This window comes from Ammospiza caudacuta, chromosome 1 (genome assembly GCF_027887145.1).
Source record: "Ammospiza caudacuta isolate bAmmCau1 chromosome 1, bAmmCau1.pri, whole genome shotgun sequence".
NCBI lineage: Eukaryota > Metazoa > Chordata > Aves > Passeriformes > Passerellidae > Ammospiza > Ammospiza caudacuta.
Window position 1 is genome coordinate 106,041,208 of NC_080593.1, and position 17,801 is coordinate 106,059,008.

Genomic DNA, 17,801 nt, shown 5'->3' on the forward strand with positions numbered 1-17,801 from the left:
TAAACTGTACAAAAGGTACACTAGCACTAAATGAGGCAACTGGATCCATACAAGAGCCAACATTTAAAAATGACTCATACTACTGAAATGTACAGGTGCTGTGGTACTTTCTCATTAAGACTTTATATTCCAATAAAGAAACAAAACCAAAACCAAGAGCAGAAATTATGTTCTAGTACCTACTGCCTAAATTTAGAAGCCCTATTCCAGAACACAAATCAAAACCAACTTGCCTGACTTTCAATATCACAGAGAAAACATGTTGAACGAGGATTAAAAAATTCCCTCAATTTTTAAATTGTGAAGACATAGTACCTAGTAAACATTGCCTGATGTTGATCTGTTGGATTACAACACACAGCCCTACAGTATTTTACAGAAACTTGATCCAAATTTGACGTAGTTCTAAAGACAGTTTAGGTTAACTGACAGACCAATAACAAAAACACATTGTCAATGTTACTAACAATTATTTTTAGAAATTATTTGGACTACTTTAATTTCAGAATATTACGTTGGCCAGTGCATTAAGCAAAGGCATCATGATTTGGATTTTGACCCATGTTCATTAGGGTTAATATAAAGCCCTTGGAAATGCCATTTATTTTGCTCCCATTTAATGAACTGACTACTGCACATGGCAAGGAACCTACAGATGCTAAAAACACAAGGTCAGTTATAGATGCAGAGATAAACAGGTATGGGGGAGTCAAGAGAGAGCATAGCCCCTAAATAAGCACATGGTTTAAAGGAATGTGGCTCTCATCAAAAGCTCATAGTTTTGCTCCATTAGATTGCTACCTTGCTTTAGATAACAAAAATGTTAAAGAGATCACAAAAGGAAAAAACTTCTAAAGAGAAGGAACTGGGATGTAGCAAAAACTAGTTTGTTACAGAAACAAAAAGTAAGTCTGTAAAGATAAGAGAAAAGAGGACAACAAAAGAAAGCATATAAACTTCCCAGCTATCAGAAGACTTTTCTAGCTGTTAAATTAGAATTCTGGAGTATAAAAAAGGAACAGAAAATCAGAAACTTAAATAATGTCATCATTATCATATCTGAAACAAATACTCTTACCAGGCCAGAAGATTCACACATTATGTTAAGAACAACTGAGTTTTAAACTCATTCTGCAAAAATAGCCTAGAATGAGAATTCAGTCTGTGTTTAGATGGTCTAACTCAAGTCTTGTTATATATCCTAGGGATTCATGTTGCATTCAAATATTGTAGAATTAAGGAGCAGCTTTCTTTATTTATCAGCTGCTAAATGCCTTTAAACAACTGCAAAATTGTTTTTATCTTTGTATATTTGAATGTTTGACCGATAAAAAAAACTCAAATACTTCAATGCTTTTAATAGGACATAACATCATAAACTATCCAAGATATGAATGCTGGGTTTTATTTATTTATTTTTTAACACAAAATTATACACAGAATAGATAAAAACATTACTTTCACATAGCATTGATCCACTTTCTTTAAAGTATTTGGACCAGAGCTGCCCATACACTAATTTTACTGTTACTTTCCTGACAAAACATCAAAATCTGTCCAACCAGCCTAACAAGAATACAGATATTTTAGACCATTTTGATGTATCTAACATGCACCAAACCGACAAGTGATTAGATATACAGCCAGAATTCATATGATTTAGAGCTATTTAGAACTTTCTCTGGTATATATATTCAAGAACTTCAGTGAAGTTTCATCTGGGAGTATGAGCAGCTAAAGACAAAGCTTGGTTTTCAAACTACTGTGTTTCTTTTTCTAGATTATTTACAAGACTACTATCCAAGGACTAATCTTATCACGAGAGGTTTTGATTTTTTACTCATGTAAGAGGTGTCTCTGTGCAGTTTCATAGGTAACTGAACAAGCAGGAGACAGACATTTACATTTAGTCTTGCTAGTAAAATAAGGCTGGGGGAAGGATGTGAACTGTCTGTGATGCGTGTGCCCTAAACACATAGAAATGCTATTGAAAGTACAAAGTCTGAGCAAAGCATTTAAGAAAATGCAAATATATTGTTTAATTCTTAAATGTATTTGTCTCAACAAAACAAAGAATTATTTTCTTCCATTTAAAATCAGTTTCAGTGCTAAACACAGGTAAGTACCCATCCCTTTAGAAGGCCCCATACGAGAGCTTCAGAAATGCAACATTTTTATCTTCATCTTTCTAGTGATTAGACACTTTCAGCCTTCTTTTTATAACTGTCTAGGATGCTGGTCAAGTTTGACAATAGATCTTCAGGCATGAATTCTTCATCGTCCCTGTATATTCTCGCCTTCTGTTCATCAAGGTATTTCTAGAAAAGAGGTACAGAAAGCTTTATTAGCTCTGTCATGGTCTGTATTTTACTGATTCTGCTAAAGCATTTTAAGCAGTCATTGCACAGGTTAACTGATTTCAGTTAAACACTTTCCTGAAAGACATCTCTCAGAAGCAGGTTTAACCTGACAGGATGTTACTGCTGAAACTTAACAATCAATTCTGATTATTTACACCAAAGGTTTTGTCAGAAAATTTAACTAGAATCTGCAGACTTAGTAGCAGCTAAATAACTGATACTTCCTTAGAAAGAGTAAGCTCTAATTTGCAAGTGTTTAACTGCAAATGTCTCTAGAGAGATTTAATTCTGAATATCAAATTTTAGCTTACCACTATAGATTCTATATGAGTAGCAACTGTTTCTATAAGACGACTCAAGTTAGCATCAATTTTTCGCTTCTCTTCTGTTGTTGTTTGCAAAACAACTTGATATCTAAAAGGTAAAGATACTCAGATGGTCATGTCCATAATTAGAGAATTCCTGACATTTAAAACAATCACTTCAAGTCTGATTTATCATCACATTTAGCCATACTTTTTTTTCCATTAGTATTAATTTGAACCAAGTTACAATATATTAATGCTCAACTTAAAGAAAAACCCTTACGCGGAAAACAGGAGTTCTGATACAGCAGACAAATATTTTAGCAAAATACTGTTGAGGAGAAACATCTTTCAGTTGTTAACTTGTGAAATTAACACACTGAGATGGATACCTGCTGAAACAACTTTGTTACATTCAAGAAAATATTTTTGTCCTTAAAAACCAGGCAGACATGGAAGTTAGGAGCCTTACTGTCTTTGGTGATCATGCAATTCATTTGTAGCTTCACTGAGCCCATCATAGACACCACTCTCAAGTAACTGTTTATGCTTCTTTAATGATTCCAGTTCATTTGCACATTTCTTGTCCTCTTCTTCTATCTCCTGTTGTCATAAGGAAGGAGAAGAAAAAAAAAAGGCCTCTCTCAGGTATAATTTGGATCTTTTTTTCTTTCTACTTACCTGATTATATCCTAATACTGGAATTCAAAATTCACGCAAATAGTTCCAAGTTCAGAACTGAAAAAAACCCCAAGGATATCCCTCCCAAACCTAAAGTTTCAGCTGTTTTCTGTATCATCCCCATCCCAGAATAAGCCTAACCATCTCTTTATTCCTTTAACCACACTTAAAGGCCTGTGTTGCAGCTACATTCCCTTCAGAGTTAAAGCTCAAAAACTGTTGTTTAGGTTGTCTAAATAGCTTAGAAATGGCACATCATGAACAACTGTTTCTAGGTTAAAAAATACAACCACACTTGAGTAAGAAAATGGCTTTTCTTTTTTGTCTGAAAGAGAGTACTATTCCAAAGAATCATCTCTTCTAGGAGAATGACACTGTTGATGCTATACAGTCCACAAAACCAAACAAAATTCTGACGTCAACTCAACATGCAATTTTGGTAGATTACTGAAACATCATCCTTCAAAAATAATTTTAATACTTAAGACTTACAAACAGCATTTTAAAAATTAGGAGAGGAATTACATGACTAAGTGTCTGGTGGCAAGTGTGTATTTTATGAGCTTAACTTTAGGGAAAAGTATATGCAAGAGCACAGATCAAAAGCTAAATGTCATGTGGTTTTGAAAAATATAAACTAAATTAATTGCCTTTATATACCTATATATAGACCTGCCTCAGCAGGTATTAGCAGTGAAATAGCCCTGTTTCATGGCTATAGCACAGGAGTTTGGATTTACAGGAGCATGTATGGTAAACATTGGCGTAGTTCAAAGAACATTTTTCTGCAGGGCACCACGGCCCCACTAAAGCAGTGTTGTCAGAGAAATTGGGAGGTACCAAAATAGCCACTCAGTTGTTAACAGAGAGGGTTATGTTTTGTTGCTGAACTGCAAGTGGGGAAAAGAATAGAGACTGCTCCTGTGCTGGCAAAGGAAGCTAAAGTAAGTAACAGTCTGAGATCATTAAAACAATTTAACATGCTTTTGGTCAATGTTTTCCTTAGTTTTTACACAAGCTGATTAAACATGTTTACTAAAAACTGTAAATGTATTTATTATATACAAATTGATTAGACAAGACAGGTTCTGTTAATCCTAAAATTTCCTTCAAGCACGTGCCCAGAGACATCCTGAGGTCAGATGATTGTTGCTGCTTTTATTACTGGATGCAGGAATTTATTATTTACAGGATCTGCTACAATATGATGCCAGATTCTCTTACAAGAAAGTGAAAATTGATTCAGTTAAGGTGGCAGTCAAATCACTTTTCTGAAAAGAATGAAAAAGTCCTCTAAGAGGGAAGGAAGAAGGCAAAGGCAGAAGCCCAAACAAAAACGCAAACCAAAAATTTATCTATAAATACAAAAATTAAGAATAAGGGTATCATTAAGGGTAAGTTGTCATCAAGGTGTAAGAAGTTCTACCTTAAGCTTCTGCTGGTAAAGATCATCCAGCTTTTCAGCTTCTTCTGTCAGCATTTTTACACTGCGTTTCTTGTCCTCTAGCATTACAGTCACCTAGGATGAAAACATAACCAAGGAAGTATGGTTCAAAAAGAATTGCAATGTATAAATCCATGCCATCACAAACCACACCTGGTTAAACAGGTTAAACAATTAAACTAGGCTAGGCTGGGATGGCATTATCTTTCTTCATAGCAGCCTATGTTATGCTTTGTTTTGGATAAGGGGCTAAAACAGTATTGGTAACACACCAAAGTTTTGGCTACTGCTGAATAGTGCTAGCACAGCATTCCAAGGCTTTCTATGCTTCCCAGGGCCCCTCACTGAGTAGGGCAGGGACAGGCAAAAGGCTGGGAAGGTGCATAGCAAGGCCAGCTGGCCAAGAGGACATTCCATACCACATAACACCATGCTCAGGTAGAAGGTAGAAGAACTAGGAAATAAAATTCTCCTTCTTTCAATCTGTCCCAAATCCAATAGTACTAAAAATCTTCCTGATGACAATTTGTCGGTGATGGTAAGCCACACAATCAACTGGAATGGGCAACTTAGAAACAAATACTTCCAATGGTTATGGTCAAATATATGTAAGCTACATAAACTTTAATTCAGGGAATACATGATATTTCAACCAACAAAGACCTCAGTTCTTAGAAAAACTTTTAGGTTCCATTACAATAAAAGCAGTTTTCTCACAGTTTCTCCCCCTCTACTTGTCCTCAGAAAAACCCCAAGTAATTCAAGAAACCAATCCAACACATCACACTTTAACTATGCAAAAAGTTGAATGAAAGAGGCAAATAAGGTTTTAGGGTTGGTATCTTAGTGTTAATCTTCATTAACTAACTCACCTGTTCCAAAGTATCTTCCAGAGTAATTTTCCGTTGAGTGCCTTTACTAATTTCCTCCTCAGTCTCGTTGATGATCTCCATGAGGGGAGCCTGTAATATGTATACAAGAAGATCGAACAAATGCAATTTGCTAATTTGAACCAAGATGCACCCCAGTACACCCTTTTATTCTTTTAGGCTACTGTATTCTCCAATACCAAATCTCTTTAAAATACTACAATGTCATTATGGTGACTCATCACACAAGCTTTTCAATGACATTTCATTGTGAGATTGAGAGACCTTCCCAGCATTCCCAAAGAAACACATTTTTTTTTGTGAGTGGTATCTAAAGCCTTCAGTGTTGATTCTACTTACCTTGATCTGAGTTCTGTATTTGACTAGGCAATTCGGTCCTGAATCAGGATTAAACTGAATCTTAAAGTCGTGGCCTTTGGAATTCTCAGCACTTACTGGAATTAATTTCAGCTTTCGAGCCAGTTTATGATACTCTGCCAGTTGCATTTCAATCTGCTCAGAGGAGAAAAGGGCACAAATCATAGAAGAGATACAAGTGAAAAGCTGTGCAAGAAGTATTCATATAGTATTTTAAACAAGTTCCTGAGTTGCTCTCTATAGCCATAATTCCTTGCTACCCACAGTATTCAAGAGCTGTATGCAGTGCCAGTACAGCAGTTTGCTGCATTAGGTACTGTTTTCTGATTCTTTCAGAGTTTGCACACTGAGGTTTCTTAGTGTCTATGGCTGAGAACACTGAATGGTTTCACCTGTGGTTTTCCATATTCACCTGCCATAATTTTTCCTGCCTCAGGTTTCTGAGAATTAGCTGATAGGGAACTAAAAACGTGCTGGAAAATAATACTAAACAAATGATCAGTCATAAGGTCAATATGCCTTCTCTCATTAGTTTTGACAGGAAATGCTACACAGCCACACATCCTAACAACAAACTAACTTGAGCATGCCTTTAAACAAAGCTTATTAAATGCTTTAATTTCTAATTAATCTAATTAATTAAATGCAAACATTAAAGAACCCAGGGGTTTTTTTTTTTCCAGTTTTATATGCTTCATACTTGCACCTGAGGATTTAAGTTGATAAAAGTGCTTGATAAAGGGTGACCCTACCAAACATATTTGAAATTTTTTCTTTAGTTCTCCAGTTGGCAAAGCAGAAGCTTTTAAATCCCATCACTTACAGGACTATATCTTTTCATTCTGTTTGAAGGGATTGAACTTGGCCCTTGAAAGATGTTACAACTGCTACACAAAGAACTAATCAGGCCCTAAATGCATGCAAAGCTATTGATTCAAATTCACTAGTTTTGCCTTACTTCCTTGCTCTGAAATATTAACATTAGCCTGTAATTTCTTGTGTTATCAAAGCAATGGCATGCTAATGTTATCAAAGCTCTTAATGCTACAGCAGTGACAGCTTACCATGCTTCATATTCTAGACACATCTCTTACGATGCAGGAAAAAAGTACACTTCCATTAAGTGCAAAACAGAAAAAGGGAAAAAAGCGCAACATTTTTCAGGATACTGTAAACAGAGACCATTCTTGTCAGTTTTGCCTGGTTAGATACATGTATGGTGGTGTTAGATTATTTAGGAAAGAAGTTATCAAGACTCCAATTTTAAGCTTGCATGATGAAAACTGGCAGCCACCTCCGAGTGTTGTGGGGTTTTCACATACCGCGTCTCTATTCCTAGCATATTTTATCTCTTCATTCCACATCTGATCTCGTTCTGCTTGCAGCTCCTTATTCAGCTTATTAATGGTTTGCTGCAGCTCATTTCTCTCGTGATTTATTCTCTCAATGTCCGCAGCTGAGTACTTCTGGTTATCTAAGATGTGCTGGAGCCGGGCATTCTCCTGCTTCATGGCTTCTACTTCTACTCCTAAGTACATAAAACATTTGTGAAATGGACATAAAATACCAGCCTATATACATAAGCCTCACCTCTGTATTGTATGAGTAAATGACAGTTATTACATAACATTACCATTTCATTACTCCAGTGTACAGAGAACTATTAGCCAAAAATTTTTTATTAGCAATCCATTCTGGAAAGTTTATTTGTAGCATCATGCTACTCCAAGTACCTTGCTCTGCTCTCAATCTAAGAACTACAATTATTTGAAGACTATTTCTAGCTTCACTGTCCTGACTGTGATCAAGTCCTCCTTACCTGCTGTCTCAACTTCATCATTAATACTTTCCAGGTTTTGATCAAGGATGGATATATGAGATTTCATATTAGCCAAATAAGCCTGGAATTTCTGTACGTCTGCTTGAAGAGACAATTTCACATTTCGTAGCGTTACTCTACGATCCTAGGAAATGGGTGAAAAGAACAACCACTCTTAGATAAATATAAAATAATGACTTCACTTTCCAGATAAGACAGTAGAGTAATTGATCAATATCAATAGCACAAATATAAAACTAAAGAACTTTAATAATTTTTTATCCCTGTGACAGCTAAGTCCAGTCAAGACACCTTTAAAATAACAGCAACGAAGGCTGAAAAGATTCTTGCATTTCAGCATTATGTCTCTCATTTGCATCAGACAGTGCTTTAGACAATTCTTACTACAGGTAGTCCACAACTTAACTCTAGTAGTACATGGAGGGCAGATGAAACAGGGGCATAGAAAGCCAGGAATAAACTCAGCACATTTTGCACAGTTGGCAGGAATTTCAATTTGCCACCTGCACAGCCACTAACCCATTTTTAAACTCAGGCTGTATTAAAAGCAGAATCCAGCTTTTCAAGCAAAGTATTTTCCATAAAATATATTTGTTACCACTGAATCCCATGCCTCATATTTGAATACCAACACACTTGAAAAAAATAATGTTGAAATTTATATTAAAAAATTTGGTTCAAGTATTTTATTGATATTTCAGTCAATATAAGACCTTATTACCTGTAAATACCTGCACATTATCAAACAGTTACTGAAGATTCCACAGAAAAAAGCCTTGTTCTCTAATAGTATAGAGTCTGTAAAATTCTGGCCTAATTAAAATCTCAAAGCACTGAAATTTTTCCATTTGTTATGTATCATAAGTATCTTCATTCAGAAATGGTCGATATTATAAAATTCAACTCCACCATAAAAACAGACACAATTTACTAACCGGCTCACTTTCCTTTTCTTTTTCTAGTCTTGCAATCTCTTCTTGAAGTCTTTTGTTCTCAGCTTCTAAACTTTCCATCTGGAATGGATCTATATTAAATAAATCCTCTGTGGGAGAGCAGAAGAGACAGTGGAGTTACAAATTTATCTCAATATCACTACCTATTTTGAGTATCTGAACTTGAGCTTCAGCACAGTAAATACCCATTATCCGGATAATTATTTTACACTAAAAAAATAACTAAAAACAACCAAGAAACTTACCAGAAAAACCTTTCATTAAAATGTAACCAGGCAAAAACCCCAGAACAAACAAGAAGAGAAATGGGTTTCTCAGTCCTCATGTCAGAAAGAGTTCTCATGTCAAAGTCACTCCCAAGAGGTAAGGGTTTCCAAACTCTCATACAGCCCACACCACAGCAGAGTATACAAGTCAGGACTACCTTGTGAAGCTAGAACAAATCAAACTTACTTAACAACCCCTTTCTTATCCATATACTTCCTTGCTTCTTGAGGCATCTTTTCCCTAACTTAATTTGGCTTTGCCAAAAAATGGGATGATTATTTTTTCCCAATATCCGGTAACAGTGTGGTATCTTGTTTCCTCTCCAACTGATGGCTCCAGTTTGCAAACAAAGGGCCCTTAGTCTGGCTTCTCATAGGAGAGCAAAGAAAGTAAGAAATGTTTTTCTTCCTTTTCTCACATTGCATTTGTATTTCTGCAGGTGGTGAAATGAGTGAGTCAAAAAAACCTAATAATTTTCTACCTCCCTGAAGATAAACACAGGTGCATGCTGAATCACATACAGAACCCTCACAACAGAGTTTGGAACTCTTGCAGACTGCTTTCAGATCTTTCAAAAGTTGAACTTTCTTGTCAGCTGTGCATCCTCTGAAAATATTTTTCTTTTTTTAAATTATTAACTTTTCCAGACAGAAACAAGAGCCATCTGCATAGATGGAGTTCACATCTGAAGAATCGTATACTGGTTTTCTGTGACAAAGACATTAAAAAAACCAGGTGACACAGCTACAGCTGATAGCAGATCATGACCTATCCATCCATACTGCTAAAAATACACATAAAAAAGAGAGCATTAAGTTGAAGTAACTGAAACATACTTAGGTGTTTCAGACTCCCTTAGATCACTTTCACTCGTAAAATGAACAAACTGATGCTAGGAGAAAAGAAACCAGTAACACAATTGAATACTTAAAATTTGAAAACTTACTTAATTTTGACTGCACTTCAGCATCCAACTCTTCAAAGGTATCTCTCCCTTTCATGAAAAGATCATAGCACTTCACACAGTAGTCCATGAAAAGCTGAAAACAATTTAAAAATCTTTCATTTCAACAATTCCAAGACCTGTAAAATATCTGGATAGTCTAAAGCTACTCAATCAGTGGAATTAAACAGACATCAAAGATATCTTTAAAGCTTCGATTGTACTTTTGTAAAATTAAACTTTTTTCCTCCCTTTGAACATAGAATGTCAACAGATTATATATTCAGGCAGAAGGAGACAACTATAATTCACACAAAGAAAGGTCTGGAAATAATGTATTTTTAACAAAGATATTAAATAAGATTGTAGGTAGAATATTTAAGAATTGTTCATCTTGATGCATATGATTCTCTCAGGCTAGTTTATGGAAACTGCAGGTCTGTTTAACAGACCTTTTCTATAATTATGATCATTAAAATTCAGATCTGCAGATCTCAAAGTACTCTTGTCTAGAATTAAAGAAAGGTTACCCAAAAAGAGTTTGCTAGACACTAAGTCACAGATGCTTCAGAAGCAATTACACCAGTATTGTGAATTTTGTATCTATCTATATATATATATATATGCCTAAGTGCCAATGTAGAAGAATGTATTTAGTTTAAAAGCATTGTTACTTGCCAACCATCATGTTGTAACCTTAGTCCAAAATTATGATTTTACTTGATTTTTGCAATTTTTAATTAAATGTTTTAGCTTATAATGCAACCCTCTCCAAACACCTGCTGTGATTTAACACTGAGTTAAATCTGAGTAGTACTAATAATCCATGATAAATTAAAAAGAAAGCAAGCTGTTGGATTAAGAGCTCAAATTATACTGCCACCCTATTTTGTGGCTCAGAAATAAAACTTTACAACCAATTTTTACATAGTAAATTGGCACAAGTCACTATATTTAGAATTAAGTCACTTTCTTTACACTGCACTGCAATTAACCTCAGAAGTCTTGAGTGCTAAAGGAAAATATATCAGAAACTCTACTTCAACAATAAACAGCATAATGATGCCCTTTCTCTACAAAGGAGAACAGTATATACTTGTAGAATAAGGTGAATATAAAATAAAGAGAATATTTTGTTTAATACCCAGTCTACACCAATAGACTGATCATCATACCTGCTCAGGAAATAGTTGATCAGGTTTTTAATACAATGCTACTCTACCTCCTAGAAAGCATTGTGAATATAAAAGGGAACAGAATCTATAAATACATGACCCAGCAATCTAAACTGTAATTAAATTGTGTTGTTACAGCAAATGGCAAAATCCAGTTAAGCAATTCTGATACTAATTTCCTTTTTATGGTACCTTATTATGTACAATTCCATCATCTGTCTCTCCTCCCCAGCTCTGTCTGTCATCGAACGATGGTGCATTTTCCCTGATCGCATTGTACAGCTGAAAAACAGAGATGCACACAACAAAGAGCAAATATGACGACATCCATTAGTTTCCATGTTGGTTTTCATGAAAAGAAGCAGAGTAACACTGGATTAGGATTTCAGCAAGCAGATTGGAATGAACCTGTATGGAGTTGACTAAACACACAGGTAAAGAGGCATGAACTAGACAGTCAACACTGCCAAATTGTCTCGTGTCTTTTGAGCAGAAAAGGACAGGGTTTTCCTGGGTGCTCAATTCAGCAGTGGTCAACTTCTGTCACAGATGCCAAATTTTGCTCAGTCCTGAGTTGGCAGCAACAACTGTTAGGACTACTAAAAAACCCAAACAAACCAAACAAAACCAAAATTAAATAAAAAGCACCCCACTCAAACTGAAAACTTGCCACTCTGTGTCACTGACCGACACGAAAGAACACAAGCACACCACCGCTTTCAAGTGAAGGGAAAAAAGGGAAGTTTTATTCTCTGACTCCACTATTTATAGTTTTACAAGAGTGACAGTGGATTGGAAGGTGACAGTGACACCTCTGCAATGCCACAGGTCAAACCAACAGTCCATCAACTCTCTCCTCCTCCATAAAGGAATGAAAAACAATGAGTTATTTACAGAAAGTGTGTGGGAAAGTTCACTACAAGAATGTCAACATCAGAAGGCTTAGAAAATCTTAAAAAACCAGGGCGACAACTCTGTATCAGAATCACAGGACATTTGAATAATTTCAATTGAAAATTCCATCCTTAGATTTCAAATTTAGGAGAGAATGGCAGATGTCACAACATTTGCACTGGAGATACACGTTCCATTCAGTGATTATACTCATTAACTTCTCACGTTTATTGTATGTACAGATCAGCATTTTGCCACCTCCTCTTATACATTAATTTATCCAGTGCATACAAGTAAAGAAAAAACCCTATCATAATATAACATGAAAAGCTCACTTTAAAAGTTACCAAAACATTAGGCCAAGGGTCAGCTCCCAGATGACAGCTAAGAACATATATGTTTACATATATGTTGAACAAAGAGATTTGTAGAAAATATGTACTAAATCTGTATTGAAACTAACATTCCAGCCTGGAAAGTAAAAATATTTATCTTAAGACAAACATTACCTTGACACAATCAATTAACCAACACAAAGCTGCCACAATCTGAGGCCAGGTGTGTGGTGCTCCCACAGTGTACATGGAGCTTTTTGACAGAGCAAAGGGGTACCTGTATGGCCAAAGAGGATACATTTTTAATAGCTGTGGCAGACAGCAATGAAAACAAACCAGCACATTTTGAAAACAAAGCAGCATATTTTTCTATGTAGATGAAAGCACAGAAGGAAGAGCAAACTCAATTCTACTGTACTCCAAATGAAATTAGTTGAGTTCTTATAGTACGATTTTATTCAATTATCATGGGTTTCTCATTTTGCAACTCATAGAATAACATGGCTTGAAAGGGACCTGTAAGGATCTACAAATCCAACTCCCTGCTCCTCATAGGACTGCCTACAACTAAACCATATGATCAAGAGTGTCATCCAGATGCTCCTTGAACTCCCAAAACTTCAAGTGACTTGTCAGAATTAGTAATTTTATCCAGAATTACACCCTTGGTGCAGCAGAGTGTAATCCTTTTCAACATTTTAAGCTATATCAGCAGTTTCAAATGTTATAGATTAAAACAAAGCTTTATTAAAATGCTGAGAAGTGTACAAAAGATTTGCACCTACATTTAAGGAGCCCTGGCACTCTGACACCATCATGGGTATACGTTCCCTTTTTTTTTAAATGAGACTGAAAATTCACAGTTATCAAGAGGCAGAGGATTTTCTTTCCAAGACAGTGTTGGGGCATTAATGATTTCAAACACTGAACAAATTCAGCAATAAACCACTCAGCTGCTTAGTGTTTTTCTCCCCTCAACAGTAATTTTGTTATTTCCACATTCTGCTTTGAAAGCAGAATGAGAAAAATTGCAGGAAAACATATTTTAAACTAAATTAAATTTGTTTAAACTAAAATTAAATTGTCTTGATCCAAAATTCTGGAAATTTTAGTTCCTAGATTCTAACAAAATGAACAGAAAGGTCTGTAAAAGAAAATTGTGCCTTGTCCTCCAAAGTTCTATACAAATAATCAAATTTTACATGACAAAGCAAGATTCCCAGAGCTTATAGTTCTGTAAATTCAAATATAAAATGTATAGCAGATGCTGAAAATCAGAGAGTAAACCTAGAGTTAAACAAAAGTGAAACAAAACAATTACAACATTGCACTTTTAGAGTCTCATCTGAATAAATAAACCTATCCATTCCCCCCAACTATCAATGCAGAATTCTTAGCTTTTAAATTTCTAGCCATAGCATATCTATTCAGTCCAGGAGACTAACAATAATCATCTTACCCAAGGTCTTTAAAAACTTTGGGAATTTCCTCTTCAAATTTTGAGTCAGGCAGTTCATAAGAAGGGCAGAGGAATTTGTAGATAAAGGTGAAGATCTTTAAAAAGTCCTTAACTGATGGAGATTGTAGTGATTTCATGGAAACATTGTGGGCATAAGCATTCTCAACAAGGAACTGTGCAAAAGAAACACGGAATACCAGTCACTAAATAAAATTTATAGTTGAAACCAAGGGAAATAACCATTTTGACTAGCACATTTTACACCTCATAACATACATGCAGAACAAGTTAATATGTTACCTCACAAAGCTTTTTGATACATTGTTGGATGAATGTCTTGTCATGAAGGGGCCTGGGATCCTTTATCTTTTCTGTCCCAAACACACCGAACTGGCTGCTGCGTGACCCTCCAGCCCCACTCGCTCTAGGGACAGACAATAAATACAGGTATTGTCACAATACATAGAAAGAAGAACTCTCTTCATGTTTAAGTCATAACGGCTAGCTTTATGTTTTCTTTGCATTTGTTATACAAAATGATACTTGAAGTTTTCTCTTTCTTTAAGGTCATTGGCAAAACATCATCAACCTGGAAGTCACAATGCCATAAGTACAACAAAGATTACTGCATCCTAGATGAATACTTTCTTCATTTTATTGAAATAAATAAACTTTTAGAGAGCAGAAAAATACCCCAAAGATGAAAAAAAATAATGTTGGTGACTGTAAATAAACTCTAAAAATATTTAAGGAATATTTAAAAGGAATAACCCCTGCAACAATGGGGTACTATCAAGAAGATACCCATAACACAGGAAGTCATGAGCTAAGTAGAAAGATTATAGAGTTTTGGAAAGTTTGTATCTTAGAGAGAGGAAAGTAATGCAGAGTATGCTTCAGATGTCATTCTTGCTTAAACAAGAAAATGTATTGAGATACTCTTAAGGTCTGCAGTGCGCATCATTCCCAAAAGAAAAAAAAAAATAAAGCTCCCAAAGCAATTCCTGCTCCACAGCATTATTGTTTAGTGATCAAGGACTGGAGGAAGGCAGACCTGAAGGTCTGCTTGCCTCAGATCCATTATTCCCTGTAGTGAAAATCTGTCAAGAAAGAAAAATACCAAAATTAGAGGACCATTTTTGTTTTAATGTACAGTGCAGACAACAAAAGCTATCCATACCTGTTCCCAAAACAGCTGACTTTTCTTTCTGAAGCTCCAGATGTAGGTTTGCTCATGCTCAGCTTCCCAAAGGTGCTTCTGTCCTTCCTGAGGAGCAGAAAAAGATTCAAGTGACTACTTCTACCAATTCATACAAGAGCTATAGTAAATAGCTCCTATAGTACTTGTATTATAGTACAAGAAAGACTGTAAATAAAATCTACAATATTTAAGGAATATTTAAAAGGAATAGACCCCAGCATAGACCATACATAGCTCATACTAGAGTGATACAAACACTCATATATTTGAACACTAAGCATCTTCATCCCCCAAACATCTTAGAAAGGTTAACTGATGCATCCAGTTATCTCCTCAGAAACATGTAACAAAGTGTTACTATTTGAAACATGACACAAGTACACAGAAAGGTTAAAGCAAGTATTTTTGAAAAACTGGAGCACATGTGCAAACACCCTTGGTTGTAGGGAGCTTTCTTCTCACTGTCTTATTTTTTTCCCCTCAGTTGCTACTCACACTCAAACACACTATGATAAATCTCTTCAGAATTAGTTTTATATACTTATCTTTAGCAACATGACCAGCCAGACTTACATCTGAGGTGTCTGAAGACCCATCTTGTTGGTGTCCTGCACTCTCAGTGCCATCATAGATTGTCGACTGCTGCTTCCAGCAGTACTTGAGCTTCGCCTCATTGTGACTGCTGTAAACCACAATCCCTCAGTATTCCAGCAATATCAGAAAATCCAGGATCTAAGGGTATTTTCTTTTCTAAATGCCACAATGATTTTCCAAAGACTCAGAATAAACAAGTAGACCTGAACATTGGACCAAAAAAAAAAAAAAAAAAAAATTGTGTTAGGCTCCACAAATATATAAGAGCAGCCATAGCCCTTTAAATCAACCATTTTATTGATAAAAAGTGTTAGTGTTTCTTCCAAACCTACTGTTTTGCCTTTCTTTATATTTGGTCATTTCAGACCTACAGGTCCCAAAAGCAAAAGAGCTTGAGAAATTTTTCATTTCAGTCCACACTACCATGAGTACACAAGTACTGCTTACAGCACTTTGCTGTACATCAGCTCCTGAGCTTCTAGCTCTGAGCCCACCCATTCCTCTGCAACTGATCTCCCAGTATTATAGCACAATAACTGGAAAACCTATTCTGAGATAATATTATGGCTCTCTTCAGAATATGCATGCAGAATATAAATCAAACTGGAATATTAAGACCATTATCCCCACATTAAGGGGATTAAGGGGAATTTGAAGTAAAGAGAACTCACAAAACATTAAGTCACAAAAATTGCCTGCTTCTGCCCTCTACAGAGGTTCTACTTTATTTGTGGGATGGGCTTAAATGACTGAATTATAACTAATAAAAACTCCCTCTCCCTACAGATGTTACCAAAACACATTAATATAAACTGTTGCTTCATTTTGCTTCCAGTTCCACTGCTCACAAACCACAACAGAAGTTTAGCTCAAGCTCAATTCATAGGGCAGCATTTCTCACTGTGTCTGGGGAAGAATCTGCATTATTCCATTACTTTAACTGGGACCAACCACAGAGAGAATGAATATTCACAATCATAGCAAGCAATTAGCTTCTAGAATAACAGAATCAATTAGGTTGGAAAAGACCTGCAAGATCATCAAGTCCAACTTATGACCAAACACCACCTTGTAAGCTAGACCATGGCACTAAGTGCCACATCCAGCCTTTCCTTAAACAGCTCCTGGGACACTGACTCCACCACCATGCTGGGCAGGTGTGGTGGTTGTTTGAGCAAGCTTAACACACTCATTCACGACAGCAGTCTATTCCAGTGTATAATCGCCTTCTCTGTGGAGGAATTCCTCCAATTGTCCCACCAAAGCCTGGTGCAGTTTGACACCGTGTCCTCTCACTTATTGCCCGGGAGAAGAGGCCGACCCCCACCTGGCTACAGCCTGCTTTCTCTGGAACCACTCAGGTAGTTCCAGAGTGATGAGACTCCTTAGAGCCTCCTTTTCTCCAGGCTAAACACCCTCAGCTCCCACAGCCGCTCCTTACGGGACTTGTGCTCCAGACCCTTCCCCAGCTCCGGTGCCCTTCTCTGGACACGCTCCAGGCCCTCAATGAATTGCGGGCCCAGAAGTGGCCGCAGCGCTGGAGGTGCGGCCTCATCAGTGCCGCGTACAGGGCTCTGTCACTGCCCTGGTCCTGCTGGCCACACTGCTGCTGACAAAAGGTAGGACTCTGAAAGAGCAGAGATTTAAGAGCAGATTGCCAGAGCCAACATGCCAGCAAGAAAAAACCAAGAAAGCGTAGAGCGCGGCAAAGCTGGGCGCAGCTCCACCCGCTCGCCGTGAGAGCGCGTCTAAACCGTACCGAAGGCGACCGAGGGGCCTCAGCGGCGAGCCCGCAGCCCGGGAGTCACCGCCGCCGCACGGACACTTGTCCCAGTGGGTGAAGCCGTGAGGGTGTTGGTGTTGGTGCTGCTGCCGCTGTCCCCCGCTCCCCGCCCTGCCGTTACCGCCAGTGCCGTCGCCGCCGCCTCCTCGCAATTTCAAATCCGCCCGCCCGGACGTGGCCCAGGCGTCACACGGAACTGCGTCACGGCGGGGCCGCGGGCCGGGCAGCGCCGCGGGCGGGGACCAGGGGCGGGGGAAACGGAGCGGAGGAGGAGCGGGGGAAACGGAGCGGAGGAGGAGCGGGGGAAACAGAGAGGAGGA

General features: G+C 37.2%; 1 protein-coding gene across 1 annotated transcript; it reads right to left on the minus strand.

Moving 5' to 3' along the window:
- Positions 1 to 308: 308 nt before the first annotated feature.
- Positions 309 to 17,603, minus strand: NDC80 (NDC80 kinetochore complex component). Its single transcript, XM_058811771.1, has 17 exons — positions 17,458 to 17,603; positions 15,678 to 15,901; positions 15,084 to 15,170; positions 14,204 to 14,327; positions 13,904 to 14,076; positions 12,619 to 12,721; positions 11,408 to 11,497; positions 10,044 to 10,137; positions 8,813 to 8,919; positions 7,857 to 8,001; positions 7,360 to 7,565; positions 6,020 to 6,172; positions 5,663 to 5,752; positions 4,773 to 4,865; positions 3,138 to 3,268; positions 2,672 to 2,774; positions 309 to 2,318 (listed from the first exon to the last, which is right to left on the minus strand). Exons 2-17 carry the CDS (start codon positions 15,776 to 15,778, stop codon positions 2,196 to 2,198), a joined length of 1,923 nt encoding a protein of 640 aa, XP_058667754.1. The 5' UTR covers positions 15,779 to 15,901; positions 17,458 to 17,603; the 3' UTR covers positions 309 to 2,195.
- Between the last annotated feature and the right edge of the window lie 198 nt (positions 17,604 to 17,801).

What these genes read in the sequence shown, in the direction of transcription:
- NDC80 (XM_058811771.1), bottom strand. Translation starts at nt 15,778, where the DNA reads ATGAGGCGAAGCTCAAGTACTGCTGGAAGCAGCAGTCGACAATCTATG. An exon ending in TGAAGTGCAGTCAAAATTAA is followed by an intron (nt 8,920 to 10,043) that starts GTAAGTTTTCAA and finishes GCTCTCCCACAG; the next exon opens with AGGATTTATTTAATATAGAT. An exon ending in CTCATATAGAATCTATAGTG is followed by an intron (nt 2,319 to 2,671) that starts GTAAGCTAAAAT and finishes CCTCTTTTCTAG; the next exon opens with AAATACCTTGATGAACAGAA.